The sequence below is a fragment of the Thalia democratica genome, chromosome 4 (genome assembly GCF_965202585.1).
Source record: "Thalia democratica chromosome 4, ktThaDemo2.hap1.1, whole genome shotgun sequence".
NCBI classification, from domain to species: Eukaryota; Metazoa; Chordata; class Thaliacea; order Salpida; family Salpidae; genus Thalia; species Thalia democratica.
The window spans coordinates 70,428,102-70,449,681 of NC_139168.1; the positions used below are offsets into that span (position 1 = coordinate 70,428,102).

At 27.6% G+C, this 21,580-nt stretch overlaps 1 protein-coding gene across 1 annotated transcript; it reads left to right on the forward strand.

Moving 5' to 3' along the window:
- Positions 1–1,856: 1,856 nt before the first annotated feature.
- LOC145833621 (uncharacterized) lies at positions 1,857–20,996 on the forward strand. Its single transcript, XM_082940774.1, has 19 exons — positions 1,857–1,973; positions 2,861–3,023; positions 4,019–4,198; positions 5,195–5,394; positions 5,601–5,801; positions 6,100–6,238; positions 6,468–6,611; positions 6,943–7,230; positions 7,449–8,353; positions 9,345–9,386; positions 10,788–10,924; positions 12,672–12,764; positions 14,748–14,921; positions 15,336–15,407; positions 15,679–15,786; positions 17,869–17,978; positions 18,629–18,695; positions 19,379–19,573; positions 20,485–20,996. Exons 2-19 carry the CDS (start codon positions 2,950–2,952, stop codon positions 20,566–20,568), a joined length of 3,213 nt encoding a protein of 1,070 aa, XP_082796900.1. The 5' UTR covers positions 1,857–1,973; positions 2,861–2,949; the 3' UTR covers positions 20,569–20,996.
- The last annotated feature ends 584 nt before the right edge of the window (positions 20,997–21,580 follow it).

The following is a 21,580-nucleotide window of genomic DNA, read 5'->3' on the forward strand; positions in this document are numbered from 1 at the left end:
GTTGTTGAAAACCCTAGCTTACACAACTTAGGAAAAAAAGATTTTTGACTTATTAAACAGTTTCTTGAAATTAGCAAATACAATATCCATTTTCTTTAAAATATATTTCCTTGAATTTTTTCTTTTATTTTTGCAAAATTTATTACATTATAAAAGTTAAGAATATTTTGTTTTATTCAAAGTATATTTTGTTTGTTCTTAACATAATAAAACTAAAAAAGTTGTTAGTTTTAAATTAAAAGCAGATAATTATTATTGTGCTACAAGAAAATACTTTAAATTCTGTACAAGACAATGTAATAAACTTATTGATAAACTTTTTTAATCTCTAAATTTCTTTTTACGAGAGTAAAATACATAGATTGTTTATTGTTTAATACTGTATAACTTATCAAATTAAATAAGGAACTATATGTCAACAAGTCTTGTATATGCGGTTTGTTGTGCTGAAGTAAAACAAATATAGTTACTTAAAATTTAAATCTTATTTTAAGAAGTAAGTTTTTTAAAATTATTTTCAAGTATTTAATTGAGATAAATTGAAATGATATTATGTACATTTCCTAGTACTTAAATATATATATTTAATACGTTCTTTACATTTTGTAAAAACCAAAACCAGCTGTGATTAGAGTTTAAAAAAATTACTATTATGTAATTTCACTCATTTTTTGGTATTATGCTTAACATAGATGGTTTTTTACACTTATGAAGGAAAGTTGTTGGTTTCAAAAAAAAATGTGCCTAAATACTTACAATAAATAATAAATTACTAATACGAAAAATTCAATAAATAGGTTTGCTCATCAGTTTATGAGTTCTTTTGTTTTCTTTGATGTACAGAAAAGTTAAAAAAATTGCAACTCAACTAAAATTAAGATGAAAACCTATAGTGGTTAAAAAAAGCCTATTTACTTACTAATTTTAATGATAAAGATTTTAGCTGATATATGAGTAAACTAAAAAAAACATTTTTTTTGTGAATAAGTAGCATGTTGTTTTTATTAATTTTTGATAATAAACAAAGTGATTTTTTTATAATTAAAGGTTAAAACTTTTAAGTAAAAAAAATCTTGTAATTTATACATGAGCACTAAGATAAAGTTTAATATTTAGATAATGAGTAAGGTAAAGAGGCAATATGGAAAGTACGACAAAAGAAGGAAAATTCAGAAAGTACAAAATCCCCTCATAAACCTTGAAGGTTTGTGTTGTTTGGGTTATAATATGAATGTTCCAACTCATATATAATAGCTATATACATTGTATTGGGTTTCCACACATTTTTCAGTACTTTGACTATAGATTTATGTTTGTCAACTTGCCATTTCAAGCAGATTGAAAGTTAGTGTTGTTAAGCTAAATTTTGCTCGAATGATTTTCCATTTCATGTGATATAACTGTAGCCGTGAAGAAGTGCCTTTCTGAAACTTTTTTCAAGTCAACTAAAATACTTTAAAACGTGTTTTTGTGATACTTGTCAAATGTAAAATTTTTTTAAAGTTTTTTTTTAGGTCCCACGCTATTTACATTAAGATTGTTTTCAGAAAATCAAAAGTATTTAAAATATGTATACAGCCTCAATGTTTAGGTCTCCACTTTTGCTTTATACTAAGAAATCTTTTTGAACAAGTTTACATGTTTTAAATACATATTTGTTATTTTAAAACAAACCAGATCTTCGTTTTGCACAAAACCTAACACTTAATTATTAAATTACATAATTTTTTATTAACTTCAAGTCTTCAATTTTTGTGATATCAAAAGTTCATATTATGCAAACATAGAATTACTCATTTATCAATTTTATACCATTTTAAATCAACATTTAGGCCTCCATTATTGCGTGATACCAAACATCCAACCGCAGCTCAACAGCACCAGATTGCGGGAGTTTTTCAGGGAGTTCGTTGAGAGGAGAGGATTTTATTGCTTCCACTACAGAAACAGACCTTCAAGCCATCCATGGAGAGGTAAGTTGTTATGTATTTAGTATATTTAATTTCAAATATCTCATTATAAGTTCTCAATCTAAGAAAGCAATAAAACTGATTTTAGGGATTTTTTTATGTATTTGGTTATTTATTAATGTGATTCCATTGCTTCCACTACAGAAATAAACCTTTTAGTCACCCGTAGAAAGGCTTTTGTTGAGTTATAATTTTATATATAAGTTTGCCACTAAACAGTTTTTTAAGAATTGAAAAGTATAAGTTTTACGACACACAACATAAAAAAGTTTAATTTTTTGTTTATTTAGAAATTTTTTTGAAAAATTCTTCTTAATATTGAAAAGGAGTTGCTTTTAAGTTTTAGGTATTTATTTCAGCAAACATAGGAGAATATAGGTTTTGGTAAGTTTTATTTGTTCTTTAGTTTAGGTTTCTCCTCCCATAAGTAATTAATTGTAGTTTCCAACTTTGTTTAAAATTAAAAGTCTGTATAAATCAACAAGTAGCTTAGAAACTCTAAAAATTAAGTTCAAGTTTATAAAAATTTATTTACCCCCATAGAATTTTTGTGGTTTTTTCAAGTTCTTTATCAATTATTAAGTTGTTTTAAATATATATTATTTTCTGCTTTAGAGTATATTTTATAGTTTTACAGTAATTTGTATTTACAATTCTATTTTATTTTGTAGTAAACTCAAATATCAATTTTTTTATCAACATTTTAAAATGGACTCAGTTGTTAAATGGTGTTTTATTTATAATCTATATATTCATACATAATTTAATTTAATAGAAGCTCAATGTACTAGGATTTTCTAAATATTTTCTAAATAATATCTAAATGTTATTTATGTTAAAAAGTGTTTAAACTTACAGTTTTGAATTTTTATCACAATTCTCAATTACAGGTGGATTCAGCTTTTCTGCCATTGCGGCGTTTGACTCTGAGAGGAAGCAGCAAGCTTTCATTAGAAAGTACGACCAAACTTACTGGCCCATGTACTCCAACGGTATTGCGTTGTTGTGCAGCATCAAACCTGTAAAAGTTGTTGAAAAGTGCTCTGAAAACAGGTGATAATCATTTGAAATGTAAAAAGATATTCAAAATACATCTAATTAACCACTTAGTTTGTTTGTTGAACTTATCTTAATTTTATTTTTCAAAAATATTTTTCAATTTTCTAGTATTAAACCTGTGATAATTTTTATGAGCGCTTTGAAAACAGGTGGGAACTTGAAACTGTTTTGATAAAAAAATAGTTCTTCAGCTATGTTAAATTTTATTTTCCTTTTATGTTAAAACTTTTAAGCTTGCTGGACTTTTGTTTTATAATAAAATGTTTTTCAAACCGCTGAATACACATAATTTTGTTTATGATTTAACAACTTGTTTTCAAATTTAAATATATTTGGTTTGATAGAAATAGTGTTCAGCAAACATTTTATACTGAATTTTAAATTAAAAAACCGCTACTTGTTAGCTATATATTATCCAAAAATAATAGTGCTCCTGCATATAAAAAGGTAAATCAGTTAAAAAAAATTTTTCAATCAAATTTTGTTAAAATCAAAAGTTTTTCAATATTCAACTTGCTATTTTGAAATTATGCTCTCCTTATATTTTTGTAAGTAATCTGTATACTTTTTTCACAGATTTAGCAAAATTTTCATGAAAATTTCATTGATTATTATTGCAAGTTGTGAAGACTTAAATGTTTTGGAGAATTTGGCATGAAAACATTTTTTTTTATTATCACTATGCAAATTAAAAAAACATCTTTCTTTGCTCGACTTAAAGTCAGCATATAATAATCTCTCAAATCATCTTAGTAATGCTGAATTTGTTCTTTTTTCTTTTCTGCCACAATCTGGTATTAGAGTAATATTAATAAGTTCTGGAAATTGTTTTATACACATTAAAAGATTTACAAGTTGTTTTTTATATTAATTTTAATAAGAAGTTTCGTTTCATCCCCAGGCAAGCAAAAGTTAGTTTTTCAATGTGCATTTTAAAGTGATTAAACAATTCAAATAACAAGTTTTACATAAATACATTTGTTTTTCAGCAAAGTGCGAGTTCGAGGTAGGCCGTGCAAATCGTTCCAGGGTGAAATTATCGAGTACGAAATGAGAGAGTTGGAGAATATGTCCGAGTTCCGGCCTCCCCACTGCTACCCCAATGGAAATGTCGGCACTCCAAGCGATGTCATACAGGAGCAAATAAGAAACTGCTCGTTTCCAACTCAGTTTGTTTTGTTTAATAAGTTATTTAAAAAATATTTTGAATTAGTAAATAAAATTGTAACAGGATATCAAGTTGCACTTGATTACTGTTTAGATTTGGTTGGAAGTTTTGAGCTAAAAGTTCATCCAAGCGTTAAGAGAAAGCTCGCAAGGTCAAGTTTTATACTGATGCAAGTTTAATACAGTTGACAAATGGAGAAAATAAAGTGCAGACCAGAAACCCTGATGCAACATTGAGTTAGGGAATGTTATATATAAGCTGATACAACAGACAGACAAGGAGATTCTAGCCACAGCCTGCTGAAGTAAACATGATAATGAAGAATAGACATTTATATTGTTTTGTTGTGTTTTATAAAGTATTTTTTGATTAGTATTATTTTTGTAAGTATTTCTTATTTACATTCTAAGTAGTTAAATTGTATTTTGTTTTATACATTCTTAAAGTATATTCTTGCTAGATTAAATCTTGTGTAAAGGTTTTGACCACATTTAAAGTATTTTCTAAATTTGATGTTCTTTATGTATTTGTTAGTGTTTGCAATAGTTCTTTATATAAAATATGTTAACTCATGTCATGCCTAGTTTTATATAGAGTAGTCAAGTATTATTAATATCATTATTTAGTTTAAGTTAAGTTTAGTATTAAAGGTACCTACATCTGTAGGTTACAAAATATTAACAACCAAGTATTTCTTCTATCTGTATATTATATGTTTGATTTTATTAAACTGTTCGTGCTAATATCATTTAGATTGGATAAGAACTTAAATACTAATCACTAAATATTTTAACCACAAATATGTTTTCTACTCTGTAGGTTTGATGAGTTATGTTTGAGTTGTAAACCCAAATACTTTTTAATTTTAATTTTTCCATTATAAAAAAGTTAGGGTTACCACACATTCAAGCTTATTTTAATTTTTTTTTTCTTAAACTTTATGCTAATTTTTTGTCACTCAGTAAGTAAGTATGTTTCACACCCAATCTTGTTGCAGCCTGCTCAAAACGCTGAATTCTCGAATGAAAAAGGAAGGTAAAAGGAAAGGAAAATACGGCAACGTGCCTTTCAACTACAACCCCAATGTGAAAACTGAGCCAGTGGCAGATGATAGTGAACAAGATACCAGCGATTCTAATGAGGATGATGATGAAAGTTTCAAGAAAGTTTACAACACCAGATCCCCATCGCACAGTGGTAATTGTTGTTTAAATTTTTATGTTTTACCAAGCATTTAGTTATGTAAACTAGTAAAGTAAGAAAAATATTGTATGTGCTTTTACAGTGCATATTTAATCCATGTTTAAACAACTTAGATTGCGACGACGACAAAAAATAATGAAATTTATAAAATGTTCTTCGTATAAGAAAGACCATCATTTTAAATCTGTAATGTTTTTCAGACTATGACGACGACAGCTGGTTCGATCAGGACTTCCGTGACAACGATGACGTCATGTACAACGGACGCGGTGAGAGTTTCGTAGAGCATGAGGCGGTTACGTCAGACGTGACTTCACAAAGGAGGGAGAAAGAGAGGTTGTTCGAGGAAGAAATTGAGCAAAAGTGGGAGAAGGGAGGCAGCGGATTGGTTTATTATACTGGTGAGAAAATTAATGCATATAATAGAATATTTTAATTATTAATAAATAAAAAATTGAACATTTCTGGTAAATAGTTTTTTGTCTAAAGAAGTTAATTAAGGTATGTACAGAAGGTAGTCTGTATAAAAAATTAAAAAAAAAGTTTCGAAGAGGAATTGGTTAGAGATAAAAATAAATTAAGTATCGTGTATAAACTGACGCTTAAAAATACAGTTTGTCTTTAAGTTTCGAATTTGTTATTTCAATTTAACTACATCTACTTTGCATTTAGTTTAATTTAATAAATACAAACAAACAGACGCGCAGTACTGGAAACAGCAGGAAGGTGATTTCGACGAGCAGACGGCTGATAATTTCAACGTCGACATGCAGGAATATTACGGGCAACACGGTGACAGGGATGCCAGGGATTTCATCAGAATACAAGAGGAAAAGAGGTAGTTGTTTGACATTCATCTTTATAATTATCTTTTTAAACTTAAAACAGTTCTTATAAAGAAAATACAGTTTATAAAGTAAGCACCTACAAATGTAGCAAACAAAAATTGAAAATTCATTACAGAGAGGATGGTTGTATTATAAGTTTACTACATTTTACGTTATGAAATATATGTTATAAACTTGCATAAATTGTTTAAATTTGATATTAAAGTGTTTATTCCTAAGACTACGTGACGGGCATGAACTGTACCCAGAAAAAGAAAGAAGTGAAAACGAACCTTCCACCAGCATGGATTACAGCTGGAGGAAATCTGTGGGTAAAAAGAAGCACCACAAGAACAACAGAGTGGCTTTGAAGAACCCAAAAAAGTTAGTTTGATTGTTGTTATTTTTTGGAAAATGGTATATTAAACATCGTTAAATTTTTAAAAGCAAGCTTAAATTAATTTTCAATTTAATTATTTAAAATAAAATATTTTATATACAAAGTGGTAACTTCTATTATTATTAAAGAAACATTAGTAAAAATTACAAGTTATGATATTTATAACACGTTATAAAATTGTTTTGTTTATAACTATCAAAACTGAAAAGATATACGGTTTATCAGTTAAATCAGAAATTTGTCAATATTTTTAGTAACTAGATTTATTTAAACTTTCTTTCCAACACCAACTAAACCTTTCGTAAAATATTCCAGCAGCAATAAACCCGCTGAATTGGGCGACTTCGAGCAGCACACGAAGGGAATTGGCGCCAAAATATTAAGCAAGTACGGCTGGTCTAGGGAAAACCCCCTAATCGGAATCAACGACGAGGGACTGGTGAACCCGGTGGAGCACTGGGGACAGTTCGACAGGAGCTGCATCGGTTACCAGGGTGAAGATGGTGTTGGTGGTCATGGTAACCGTGGTGGTAACCATGGTGGTCGTGGTGGCAAGAATAGTAGGAGGAGAAGTAGGCAGAAGAAAAGAAGAGAAGGGTGGACGTTGGTGTTTGAACTGATATTTTACAAATTTTAATTTATCAATGTTTTTGTTGTTAACTTGAAGTCTAATACCAACCCTTAGTAAGTAATATCTATTAATTTTTTGCAATAGTTTATTTAATTTGATTTTAAAACTTCAATAAAACTTAATTGTAATTATTCTCTCAGTTAAAAGTTGAAGTCGCTATGTTTTATACTAAACAAACATTTATTTCCAGTAACAATCGTCAAACCAACCAAGCGTATCCAAGCAACAAACCCCTCCACGACGACCCATCCGTTTCTGTGGCAACCAAAATAATGGAAAGCCAGGGCTGGACCCCGCAGAACCCCAGGCTGGGTCCCGACCACAACAAGGGACTCCATGAACCCATCCAACACTGGGGACAGCAGAGCAAAAAGGGCCTGGGCTTCGAGATGGTTGCCAGGGCAAACAAGAAAAAAATCCCCAAGATCGATAAGGTGACCCACAACACAAAGTACATGGACGCCATCCCCAATTTCGCCATGGCAACTTTAAACAATGGGACTGTTGCTATGCAACGCCATAAATTGGTCCCAGGAGACGATGACGGGGTTGTGATAACAACCAGTTTTGACGAGCGGCCCCTGGATGTTGACCTGCCCGTGGACGTTACCAGGCAACCACAGGACACAGCAGTCAAGTACAGGAAAGAGTATTTGGAAAGTAACGAGGTGTTTGGGGATCATTTTAAAAGCAGGAGAGGGAATTTCAGGGGGAGGGGCTCCCGAGGTGGATATTACAGAAACATGGGAGACGCTCATAATAGGGGATTTTTTGATAAAAATACCCCAAAACTTGAAACAAAGACAGAGTTTTCTGATAAAAATAGTGGGATCTCCCAAAACAGGGGTGGAAATAGCAAGTTGGTGAGGCGTGAAGCTTGGAAGTTTATGAACGATGAAAATATTGCTGATAAAGTAAACCAGAAGAAAATAGAGAAAGCCATGAAAGGAGTTTCGTTTGTAAATGGAGAAAATAATAATGCTGATAACAAAGATAATAAAAATTCACCACAGAAAAACAATGATGCTGGTAGAAAACCACCGAAGAAAAGTTACAAAGCGTATAGGAAAAATTATAACACGAATAAGACTGGTGGTAGTTGATTATATTAGAAAAATGACTGACTATTGAATTAATTATTAAAAGACTACTTAAACAATTTTTATATTATACTATTGTTAATTTCATATTTATTGTTTTTAATTAGTATTATTAGATAAAAGATAAAAAATTACAATTTTAAGTAGTTGTTGAACGGTTTTGTATAATCATAGTTAGTATTTCCACTATACGATAAAATTTTCAACTATTTATTTAGTAGTTAATATAGTTTTATTCCTCAATCATACTAAATCTAGAAGTTTGTTTGTATTTATCAGTAATTATATTACTTAATGATACTGACTTCTTATAATTTTTTTATGCCCTAAGTAAATTTGACTAAAAAAAAAGTTAGATCTCCATTATTTTAAATGAAAAAAAAGTCTCATAGTCTTGAGTTTAGTTTTGTTCTATTTTAATTAAATTAGACTTTGTTTTTTAGATTTTAAAGTTACTATAATAACTAAAGCATATATTTATATGCTTGATGTATAAAAATAACAAATCTTAATGTTATATTATCAAGTTTAATAATGTTTTAAATTGTTAAAAATTTATTGTTAACATAATTCTAAGTAATTTGTGGTTTTATTATTTTTAAATGTTTTTCAACTGCCTATATTTTTAAACTAATTTTCTTCTACCCTTTTTTATTAAGTATTTCAACAATTTTTAAGTAATATACTTATTGTTAAATGTTGCTTTAAAGATGATTATCATTATTCTTTTAGTTGTAATTAATAAGAGAAAAATCTACTTGATATCTTGGATATGTTTGTTATAATTTTAGATCCATTGAAACTAATTTTAGCAGTGAAAGCAAAAAATTATTGTCGTAATTACTTTTTATTATTAATTGATTTAATACAAAGAAATATTCGTTAATACCAAAAAAAATTATTGTACTTGAACACGTTCATTATTAAACTTAAATAAAATGTGTACTTTTAACAGAAATAAGTAATAATTTAAACAAATATCTGAAAAATGACATTGTTTGGTTCATCGGGTAACAGCCTGTTTGGAAGCAGTAAGTTTTTTATTAATATTTGTTAATTAGATTTTGATTTAATTTATAAAGTAACCAGCTTGATTGTTTGGCGTGTATTAGTTAGTTTTCAAAGCTTATTATTGTTTTTTTAATTAATAACTACCAATGCTTGAAATAAAAAGTGTAATCTATTTTTTTGTAAATTTAAAAACATAGGTTTATGAGTTAAATTTAAAATTTATTTTGAGCTAAACTAGAATAATTGCTTTTAAACTTTTTAATAACTAAAATAAAAAGTGTCTGATTTGGAAAGTAATTAAACTAGTTAATTTTTCGAATTAAAAAAAATACACAGTAGTTTTTAAATGTCAAGTTAGTTCTAATATAAAAATTATCATAATTTAAGAATCGATAATTTTTTTAGAAAAAAAAAACTTTTTCTAGCGTTGATTGTGTTTTTTTAAAACTAAGTTTTTTAGGACATTAAATTAAAACATCTAAAAAATAAAACTTATTTTTCATCTAATTTTATTTTTTTGCTTATTTTTAATAATGAATATTGATAAATAACCTTTGAATATTTATGTTGAGTAAAATTTATAACTATTAAAAAGTTATGATTAAAGTGTGATTTAATTATTTTTGATATATAAGTTATTTTGTTTATATTTATTCTTTTTTAAAGTTTTAATATTTTAAATTTTTCTCATAATTTGTGTGTTTTTTCAGGTAGCAAGACTTCAAAATGTACGTTTCATTTCAATTCATTTGCATGCTTATAGTACTATTTATGTTTATGAAATTAAATATAAGTTATTTATAAATTTATTTGCTTTAATTACTAATCGATTTAAAGTTTCAATGGTTTTAGTTTAGTTTACATTTTTGTTTAATATGTCTGACTTAAATTTAAGGTTGTTTACAAAGCTTTCGTTTTTATTAAGTTATTAATAAAACAATATTATCATTTAATGTATTCATAGTCTAGTATAGTTTTTGATAATTAAGCTTTTGTAAGTAGATAATTACATAATGCTTTTTTTTTGTGCTTTAGTATTTCTTAAATTGATTCGTACTATTATATAAAAAAAGAAATAAAATGTTATGTGTAACAAATTAATGCTTTTTTTATTAAAGTTTTTACATGGAATATATAACAAAACCTATTTTTTTAAATAAAAACATTTATCACAGTACTGTTTTTTAAAAATCTTAAAATAGTTTTGAAATAGAAATAGTACTGATAGTTTATATAAGCAATCAAAGTTTTTTCTTAGTAGAAGTATTGATGCCTTTAAGCAATAAATATTAAAAATATATAGAACATTAATTTATTCTTCACAAAGAAAACATTTAATCAATTAAAAACTTAAACCCAAACATTTAATCAAATCAACCCTCATTAACGTTTAATTAAAACTGTTTACTGCTCAACAGCGGCAACAAGCAGTGGCAGCCACAATCCAATGAAGGACTACGAAGCGTTGGAGCCGCCCAGCGACTGCATCAGCAGCTTGAAGTTCGCGCCAGCGTCCATGGGCAACTTCATCATATCTGGATCGTGGGATAACGCTGTTTGTTGCTGATAATTTTGTTTCAATATTTGATCAGTATAAAAAACTGTATCATTTAATTACATTTGTTTTTATTACGACAGTTTCTTAATTGACTACCAGTGTTGCTTAGGTTCAGGGTTGCCACTTTACCTGGAAAAACCTGAAATTCGACAATTTAGGTAAAAATAACTTGTAAAAACCTGGAATTTGAGAAATTTCGAAAAAAATTGGAAAAACCTAGAATTTTGATCAAAAAACCTGGAAAAACCTGGAATTTTTGATAATTTTAACATTTTCAGTAGTAAAATTACGATTTTACACAAAAAGTCTATCATATAAATAATATTTTTTTGTCATCATCAAAAATTTTTTTTATAAAAAACACATTTAAAGTAACTTTACAGTATCTTTTCAATTTTTTAATACTATTTAACACAGTTTCTTACCTTTAACTTAATTATAAGCTAAAAATAGAACCAAAATAAGTACTTTTAAAAACCTGGAAGAAATTTGGAAGATCTAAATTTGAAAAAAAAGAGTGCAACCTTGTTAGGTTGTAAATAAACAGGGTTCGTGCGCGTCAGGCTAAATCAGTTTTTTTGAAAAAAGTTGAAAAACGTCATGCTAAATCGGTTTTTTTATTTAAAAATTTGAGAATCTCAGTTTTTCTCAGTTCAAATGCTTCAAAATGTTTGATAAAAAAAAATTGAGAAATCTTTTTAAGATCAAATTGAGATGTGAATTTATTTCTAAATAATGATTTAGTTATTAAAGACAAAATCAGTCAGTATTTGTAAAAACAAATGCTTAAAACCTTTTGTTGAATCTTTAATAAATATTTAAGAGTCTTCATTATTTTGTTTTGAGTAGATTATATACGTCATAATTATGAAAATTCATAAAAAAATACAGTTTAAACATTACAGTTTTGTTCAACAACTTAGCTGTTTGTTTGAATTTTAATACTCGTGTAAGCGTTTCATTTTAAGTTTTAGTAAAACACGACAATGCATGTCATTTTATTATAAATCTTCTGGTTATAATGTTTTTACTTATTGTTTAATTACATTGATCAATTGTGTTTAGTAATATACGTTAAATTTTTACACTAGTACTAGATTAGATATAACACTTGTTTTAAAACTTATCACTGAATTTGCTATATTAAGGGGGGAGGGGGGGTCAATCACTTTTTTCACAATTTAGTATTATTTTATTGAGTTGTAACTAAGCTATGAGTTGCTTTTTGCAGATTTTTAAAGTTCTAAACATTTTTGAGAGAAAGCTAGTTGAAGTCGGAGACTACAATAGTACTAATTAAGACCCCCCAATATCTAAAATAACTTCTTTTGGGGATTTTCCTTATTTTGAAAAAATGTCAGGCTAAATTGGTCCCAGTCAGGCTAAATGAAAAAAATTTCGCGCACGAACCCTGATAAACTTTCTTTATTTGGAAGGCAGTATGTTTGGGAATAGAGTATAGTGGAAATATTTAGTAAAATAACTTTAACTCTTAGTTCAATTGTAGTTAAGAGGATTGAATCAACAGTTTCTGCGGTTAAATTCGGCCCATGATACTATTCAATATTTTTTACTGACAACATAAAATGGTTAAGTATTTACATTTAATTGATTAAAATCTGTAAATTAAAAAGATTTATTGATTGATAAAATTAAAAAACGGTAAAATTCAACCTAGTGTTTACAGTATATTAGTTACTGATAAAGTGAAATAGTTAATATTTACATTTAACTAACTTAACAGGTAAGATGCTGGGAAATTGAGTCAAGCGGTAAAATTCAACCGAAAGCTCAACAGAAAGCCGATGCACCCGTGCTAGACGTTTGCTGGGGTGAAGTCAGTATTCTTGATTATGTGTAGTATTGATATTGCTAGTTGTTTTGATTAATATAAAAAAAATCAGTTTAACATAATTTTGTATCTTTCAGGGTTGCCACTCGGTCAGGAAAAGTCAGGAAATCAGGAAAAGTCAGTAAAAATTTTAAAAAATGACAAAAGTCAGGAAAAAATGGGGGGTTTAGAAAAAAAGTCAGGAAAAGTCAGGAAATTTGATAAAATTTAAAAAAGGTCAGATTTTGTCAGTTTAAATTTACAAAATGCTTTGTTTTCTAAAGCCTTCAACTGGTGAAAATTAATTAAAAGTCCTTTAAAGTCAGAAAAAAATCTCAAAATTTTCCTAGAAACTTACAAAAATATTTAGTTCTATTTCCAATGCCTTCATCTGGTATAAATTAGTAAAATATCTTTTATAAAACTGCAAAAATTTTCTATTAACATAATGAACAAGTACCCTACTTGAACAAGCAGATTTTGTAAGCTTTTTAGTATTGATGATCTGTAGCAAGGACACTTCCATAGTGAAACTGTTGTATATACACAAAAGTTTATCTAGCATAATTTTAGAATCAAAGTGTTTTTTGTTTAAATAAATAATTGAATTCTTTATAATTAAGCAGTTAGTTTAGTGTTTTATGTAACAAGTTAATGTGTATACTGAAGCGGAATGCAGACCAATTGAAGGACACCATATCTTCATTAGATGAAGAGGTTAAAGTGCGAATAAAAAAAGGAGAAAATAAATTTCAGTACGTACATTTAAAAAAACAGTATTTGATTAAGTTCTTTATTGTTTTTATGTTTTAACTGTAAAAGTTCGTTATTGTTTTTAGGTTTGAGTTGTGAAAGTTCCTTATTGATTTAAAGTTTTAATTGTAAAAGTTCCTTATATGTCGTTTCGTTTATTTAGATACATTTATGCTAGGAAATGCTAAAAATTTGTGTCTTTTTTCAAACAAGCTGTGTTTATAAGGTAATAATACAAGTATTTTGCTGATAGAGCTGTTTATTACAAACATGAATCATACACAGATGGTTTAAGTGATGTACTGGAAGTTTGATGATAGAATTCAGCAAAAAACTGTTGTTTTTAACCTGTATTAAAATTAGATTGAAAGGTTTATATAGTTTCAAGTGTTAGATTATGTATTTTAGAATAAGTTTAATTTATGAGTTTGATTTAGAAAAGTCAGGAAATTTTGGTAAAAAGTCAGGAAAAGTCAGAAAATTTTTCTGAGCTTGATCAGTGGCAACCATGATCTTTACACTTGTTCTACTTTTTAACTGTTAAGCGCAACCCCTTTAAACCAATTTGTCCCACAAAGTACTTTTTAAATGACGATTTCATCCAAAAAAGCATTTTTAATCAAATTTAACAAACTCTTCAAAACGCTGTCCACCATACAACATACAATAAAAGCATAAGCAACAATTTATTGACCAATAAGATTTACACTTTCAGCTTTGCAAGCAAAAATGTTTATGGCAAAGTTGCCAATTGTTATGTGCATAATGAAGTAAACAGTTTGTTATTTGAAAATTTGACTTTGAGATGCTGCAGAACAAAACAGTGATTTCATACAAATATAAACAATCAGTATAAAAACTAGACTTAGTGCAAACCAATAAAAATCACTTGTTTGACATCCAATCCACGGTTTTTATGGTAAGTCGTGACAAGCAAGCCCGTGTGTAGGATATTACTAACAAAAAAATAAAAAAAACTTACAAAATAATATGCAGACCAATAAGATTCATTGGTCCTTAACTATCATCCAATCATATAATGTGATCCTGTCAGAGTGATCATGGCAAGTTGTGACAAACAAACCCGTATTTGGTATTTAAGAGACAAATATAAATAAAAACATTAAAAAAGAAAATACTGCTTTTATAAATATCATTTATTTATGATCTGGCGGGACTTGCGCCTATTTAAAAAGTTAAAATAATTTAATCAACGTTTTGTGTATTTCTTTATAGGATCCAGTCAGAGTGTTCGTGGCTTCATGCGACAAGCAAGCCCGTATGTGGGATCTACAGGCGAACTCGTTGGTTCAGGTAGCCCAACACGACGCTCCAATCAAAACTTGCCACTGGGTCAAAACGTCAACTTACTCTTGCTTGATGACCGGAAGCTGGGATAAGACTGTCAAAGTGAGTTAATTATGTATTTGTTATTAAGTGATTTATTATTTGTTTTGTTTATGTATTTGTTTAACTTAAACTGTGTTTAAACAAGTACTTATTCGTGCTTAACGACTAGTAGTTGGGATAAAACTGTTAAGGTTGGTGGAATATATAACTTTACTTATTTAATTTATAATTAAATAAAACATCAACGTACTCTTGCTTGATGACCGGTAGCTGGGGTAAAACTGTAAAGGTTTGTGAAATAGTTATTTTATATTTTATTTGATATATTTAACTTACTGGTGCTTTAATACAAACATAATTGTTTTCTAACCTTGTACAATTTTAGTTTAGTAATGATCGTAGATATACAAAATTTTATTCTAAGTTTATCCGAAGTGTATTGAGCAATTAATAAAATATAATTTTATTTCCTAGTTTTGGGACACAAGACAAGCCACTCCGATGAAAACTCTTCAATTGAGCGAAAGAGTTTATGCTGCTGATGTGGTTAGTATTTATAGAAATAAAGCAATAAGTTGTTCTTACAATTACCAAGTTTTCATTACTTAACTAATTACTGACGTATACAATTTGCTAAAATTGTATAGAAAAGTCCAATGGCGATAGTTTCTAGCGCTGAAAAAAAGTTTATAATTTTATATTATATAGAAAGGGCTAATGGCTATGATTTTTTGTGCCGGTAGAAATCTTGTTTGGTTATATTAATTATTAAAAAATTGCATATCTATATTAAATTTAATAATTTTATATTTTATAGAAAGGACCAATGGCAATGATCAGTTGTGCCGACAGAAATCTTTACTGTTTGAACTTGCAGCAAGAACCGAAAGAACATAAAAAAATTGAATCCCCGCTAAAATACCAGGTAAAAATTTTCATATTATAGATGTTTATAAGCTCTGAAGTCCGTAGAAAATGACGTTTGTTTATAGCCAGAGAGTTGCAGATTTTAAATATATTTAAGTTTATATTTTTACAAATCTAATAAGCTTTAATGTCTTAACTTTTCTATCAGTCTTAAAATTATCTTACTTATGATAATGTTACCCATTAAAAGTTTAATATACAAAAACAGACTACGTAATTTATACATGAAAAACCTTTCATCTCATAATCAGTATAATTTCAATTCATTTTTTTAGCACCTTTGTAGCAGTAAATTTAAAATTGTTTATCTTTTTAGTAACGATGCATCTTTATATTGAAAAGTATGAATCAACAAAAAATCCATATATAAACATTTAAACAGTGTATAATTTATACTAAAAGTCAGTAACTGACTTGTATACAATATTAAACTATATAAAAAAAATTTACAGCACCGTTGCATCAGCATATTCAAGGACAAATCACAACAAAAACTATACAATATTAACATAAATATACACCATAATGTTTTTTATTATTCTTTACAGCACCGTTGCATCAGCATATTCAAGGACAAATCTCAGCAAAAACTATACAACATTAACATAAATATACACCATAATGTTTTTTATTGTTCTTTACAGCACCGTTGCATCAGCATATTCAAGGACAAATCTCAGCAAAATCTATACAATATTAACATAAATATACACCATAATGTTTTTTATTATTCTTTACAGCACCGTTGCATCAGCATATTCAAGGACAAATCACAACAAAAACTATACAATATTAACATAAATATACACCATAATGTTTTTTATTATTCTTTACAGCACCGTTGCATCAGCATATTCAAGGACAAATCACAACAAAAACTATACAATATTAACATAAATATACACCATAATGTTTTTTATTATTCTTTACAGCACCGTTGCATCAGCATATTCAAGGACAAATCACAACAAAAACGATACAATATTAACATAAATATACACCTTAATGTTTTTTATTAATATTTTACAGCACCGTTGCATCAGCATATTCAAGGACAAATCACAACAAAAACTATACAATATTAACATAAATATGCACCATAATGTTTTTTATTATTTTTTACAGCACCGTTGCATCAGTATATATAAGGACAAATCACAACAAAAACTATACAATATTAACATAAATATACACCATAATGTTTTTTATTATTCTTTACAGCACCGTTGCATCAGCATATTCAAGGACAAATCACAACAAAAACTATACAATATTAACATAAATATACACCATAATGTTTTTTATTATTCTTTACAGCACCGTTGCATCAGTATATTCAAGGACAAATCTCAGCAAAAACTATACAATATTAACATAAATATACACCATAATGTTTTTTATTATTCTTTACAGCACCGTTGCATCAGCATATTCAAGGACAAATCACAACAAAAACTATACAATATTAACATAAATATACACCATAATGTTTTTTATTATTCTTTACAGCACCGTTGCATCAGCATATTCAAGGACAAATCACAACAAAAACTATACAATATTAACATAAATATACACCATAATGTTTTTTATTATTCTTTACAGCACCGTTGCATCAGTATATTCAAGGACAAATCTCAGCAAAATCCTTGATATGTTTATGATAACTTTATATTTTTAATTAATTCTTTACAGCACCGTTGCATCAGTATATTCAAGGACAAATCACAACAAAAACTATACAATATTAATATAAATATACACCATAATATTTTTTGTTATTCTTCACAGCACCGTTGCATCAGTATATATAAGGACAAATCACAACAAAAACTATACAATATTAATATAAATATACACCATAATATTTTTTGTTATTCTTCACAGCACCGTTGCATCAGTATATTCAAGGACAAATCACAACAAAAACTATACACTATTAACATAAATATACACCATAATGTTTTTTATTATTCTTTACAGCACCGTTGCATCAGCATATTCAAGGACAAATCACAACAGAAACTATACAATATTAACATAAATATACACCATAATGTTTTTTATTAATATTTTACAGCACCGTTGCATCAGCATATTCAAGGACAAATCTCAGCAAAATCCTGTTGGTTTTGCATTGGGTTGCATCGAAGGACGGGTTGCCATCAGCTACATTGATCCTGTGACTTCGTGAGTTTGTTGTTTTTATATATTTTGTAATCTATGTTATTGTATTTGTTTTAATAAATACGGTATATTACAATATTAAATGTACAATAGTGTTTCAATTGATTTTACTATTTTTTTAATTAATTTACACTACCTTGGTTAACAGTTGTCAAAATTGTCTCGATTGTTTATGTACCATTTGCAACTTATCATTAACAAATTAATCATTTTGTTTTATATTTAATTTCACAAAGATTTTATACTAGTTCCATTTTCAAATGGTAAATTTTAAATGAATTTGAAAATGAAATTTGTATAAAAATCTTGTTGCAAATAAGTTGCAAATGGTATATAAATACGTTTAAAAACCTTCATATAATAGTCTTATTGTTTTTTTTAAGTGAAATAGTTTTTGAATTATGTTTGTATGCTACATCATGGAGCAAAATTTTTTTTATATTTACTTGAATTTTTTTTAAAAAAAGGACTCCTGATCCTGTTCAAAAGGACTCCTGATCTAAAAATTATTTTAAAAACATTTTTAATAATTAGTTTCTAAACTAAATAATAAAGCAAACAAATTTTCTAGTTATAATTACTGATTTGTTTTCTGTTTTTGTTGTTTCTTCGTTTAACAGTTATGAAAAAAAAAATTACCGTATTACTGACAGACGCGACAACTTCACGTTCAAATGTCATCGGTCGCCCAATTCAGTGTCTCCGCAACAAATTTATTCGGTTAGTTTGTGTTTGTTATTAAAATAAGAAAATAAAATCTATTATAACATTTGTTTAAACTTTTAAACTTGATCAGTTTGCATCATATGTTATATAAATAATGATTTTTGTGATGTTACAAATTAGTAATAGTTGCTTTTGTTTTTGCCTGATTGTATAAGTTCTTCATAACACTAAATTTTCATCGCAACCAAATATTCTTGATAATGATCACACTACTAGAAAATGTCACAGACTTATAGTTTTAAGAAATAATTGTGCATATTAACAATAGCATTTTCTGACCAGATAGAAATTTTGTTATCAACAAAAACTGAAAGTTGTTAATGAAAAAATCATATTGTCATTAACTATAGATTAAATATATTAACTGATACGTAAACATTTTGCTCAGGTTACTTGTTTCAAAGTTTCAACATCGCAGTCGGAATAGTGACCTTCAAATAAAATAAAAATTTATACGTGTATAAGATTTTATAAGTATTCAGTAAAATAATATAAGGTAAACGACATATGCTTCCACCTTTGACACATAAAACTAACAAAATTAATGATAACTAAAAACTAAGGTAAAATGTTTTATGGTTTCATAATAATAAATAACTTTCGTAGCGATAAAAAGAATACTAAACTTGTTGAAAATTAATTTTCCGGTAAATAAATTTACAAGAACAAACTTCCAGGTCAACGACATATGCTTCCATCCCGAGCACGGAACACTGGCCACAGTGGGATCGGACGGCAAGTTCAGTTTTTGGAATCACTACGACCGCACCAAACTGAAGGGCAGCGAACAACTCGATATTTCCATATCAGCTTGTGATATCAATCCACAGGGAAATTTGTTCGCGTATGCTGGAAGCTATGATTGGTCCAAGGTTGGTTGAAATTTGTATTAGATCTAATTTAAGGTGTGATTTTCAATTGTTAATTATAATGAATTAAAAAAAATTTGGATTTTCATTTACAAATATTTTAAGTTGGGCTTGAATATATATATATTTGATTTATTTCTAAGGGGTTTTGTCATCAAAAAATGTATTTATATGTTCTTACGATTGATCTATAGTCGGCATTAGTTTTAGATTTTAATTAATTTTTTAATATTTTGTTTGATTTAAACGGTCTTAAAGTGAGTCGAAAGTTTTAAAAGTTCTTGAGGTTTGTTTCTAAGGGTAATCTCGCTCATTTGGTTGGTCTAAGGTTAATATTAGTTTTAATTTTAAAATGTTTTGTCTAAATTGTGTTATAAAAAAGCGAAGTGAGCTGAAATGTTTTGTTTGATTTAAATTAATTTTTTATTGGCTATTTGTTCGCATATGCTGGTTCCTTGGAGTAAAGTAAGTAATAATTATTGAATTAAGACAATAATTATTAAATGTTGTGTTTCTATGATATTTTATTGTTTGAATATTTTGGAAAGTGTAAAAGGACTTGAGTTCGAAATTTAGCTGTACAATAGTATTAAGGCACGTACATATTTATATGCAAAAATATTCTTTTTTAGTTTTTATTTGTGCTAAGAATAGTCAACATTTGGCCATAATTTTGTAGTCATTTGTAAATTTACAAGAAGTTGTATCTCATTACAAATCTTATAAATAAAAGTTCCCTAATTCTAGCAGTTTAAACTTATACACATTTATTAGTCAAGACGCCTCATAATGTTTTGCTATGATGTTAAACCATATTATTTACATCACAGCTAGATATTTAACATCAATTTTTGGCAAATAATTTACATTGTATTTATAAACCAACCAACTCAAAACATATTTATTAATCACAGGGTCATGAGTACAACAATTCCAGCCTGAAGCACAGAATTTTGCTGAGAAGTTTGAACGATGAAATGAAACCTAAAAAAAAGTAAGTTGCATTGGAAATTTGGCGGGAAAACTTTTATTCCGTGAAATTTTGGCGGGAGAATATCATCACGTGATGTTTGGTCACAGTTATCATAGGTTGTAAGGCTTTAAGTGAAAATTTTACGGGTATTATTACGTTAACTTAAGTTTAAAAACATAAGTTTTGACTTAAAATTTCAATCTATTTTGTTCTACAGACAAACTTCATTGTTAAAGTTAAAAGTATTTGTGTTGATTTACAGTTTTTAACAATTAAATTAATATTTTTTTTAGCTAAATTGAAAAGCTGTGTTAGTTTTTTTACTTAAAAGGCTTTGACTTTAATTTTTAAGTTTTCATATTTTAAAAGAGTTTATAGGGTTTAATTCTTTAATAAAAGTTTAAAACAAACATTTAATTTGTTTTCGTACCTAGTATAATTTGTCTAAGTTATTCCACTCTTAAATTTTGTGCTTGCTTTTTATTGTTAGTAAATAAATGTGTTTTTTATTTGTCAATAGATGTTGTACAAAAATGTCGTTTTCTTATTCTTTGTCAACAACTAATATTAATGATATTTATTTTGTAAGTAACACATTAAAAATAAAACAAAAAAATATGACTTTATTAGTTTTTATAGACAAATAGTTCATACAAGGTTTACGTTTCATACATAAATAAACATATAAATATCAGTACATACTTGTTTGATTAATATAGACTCATTACTCTTACAAGTTTATCATAAGCATTATTTGTTACGTGAAAATATATGTACAAAGTTTTCTTTTTTTAAATAGCAGCCCACAACTTCAATAGTATTGAACATTGTGAAAAAATTTACAAATTTAAAAGTATTTTTTTTTAGTTCACCACATTAAACAATTGCACATAGTTACCACACATTCAGGCTATTTTGAACTAATTTTAAATAATAAGGTTTATATTTTTATTATTATGCAAACTCAGGTCAATTAGAAAGTCTTCTTATATCTCAAGCTAGTTTTTCAACCTTTGCATCTTATTTGTTCTTAAAAT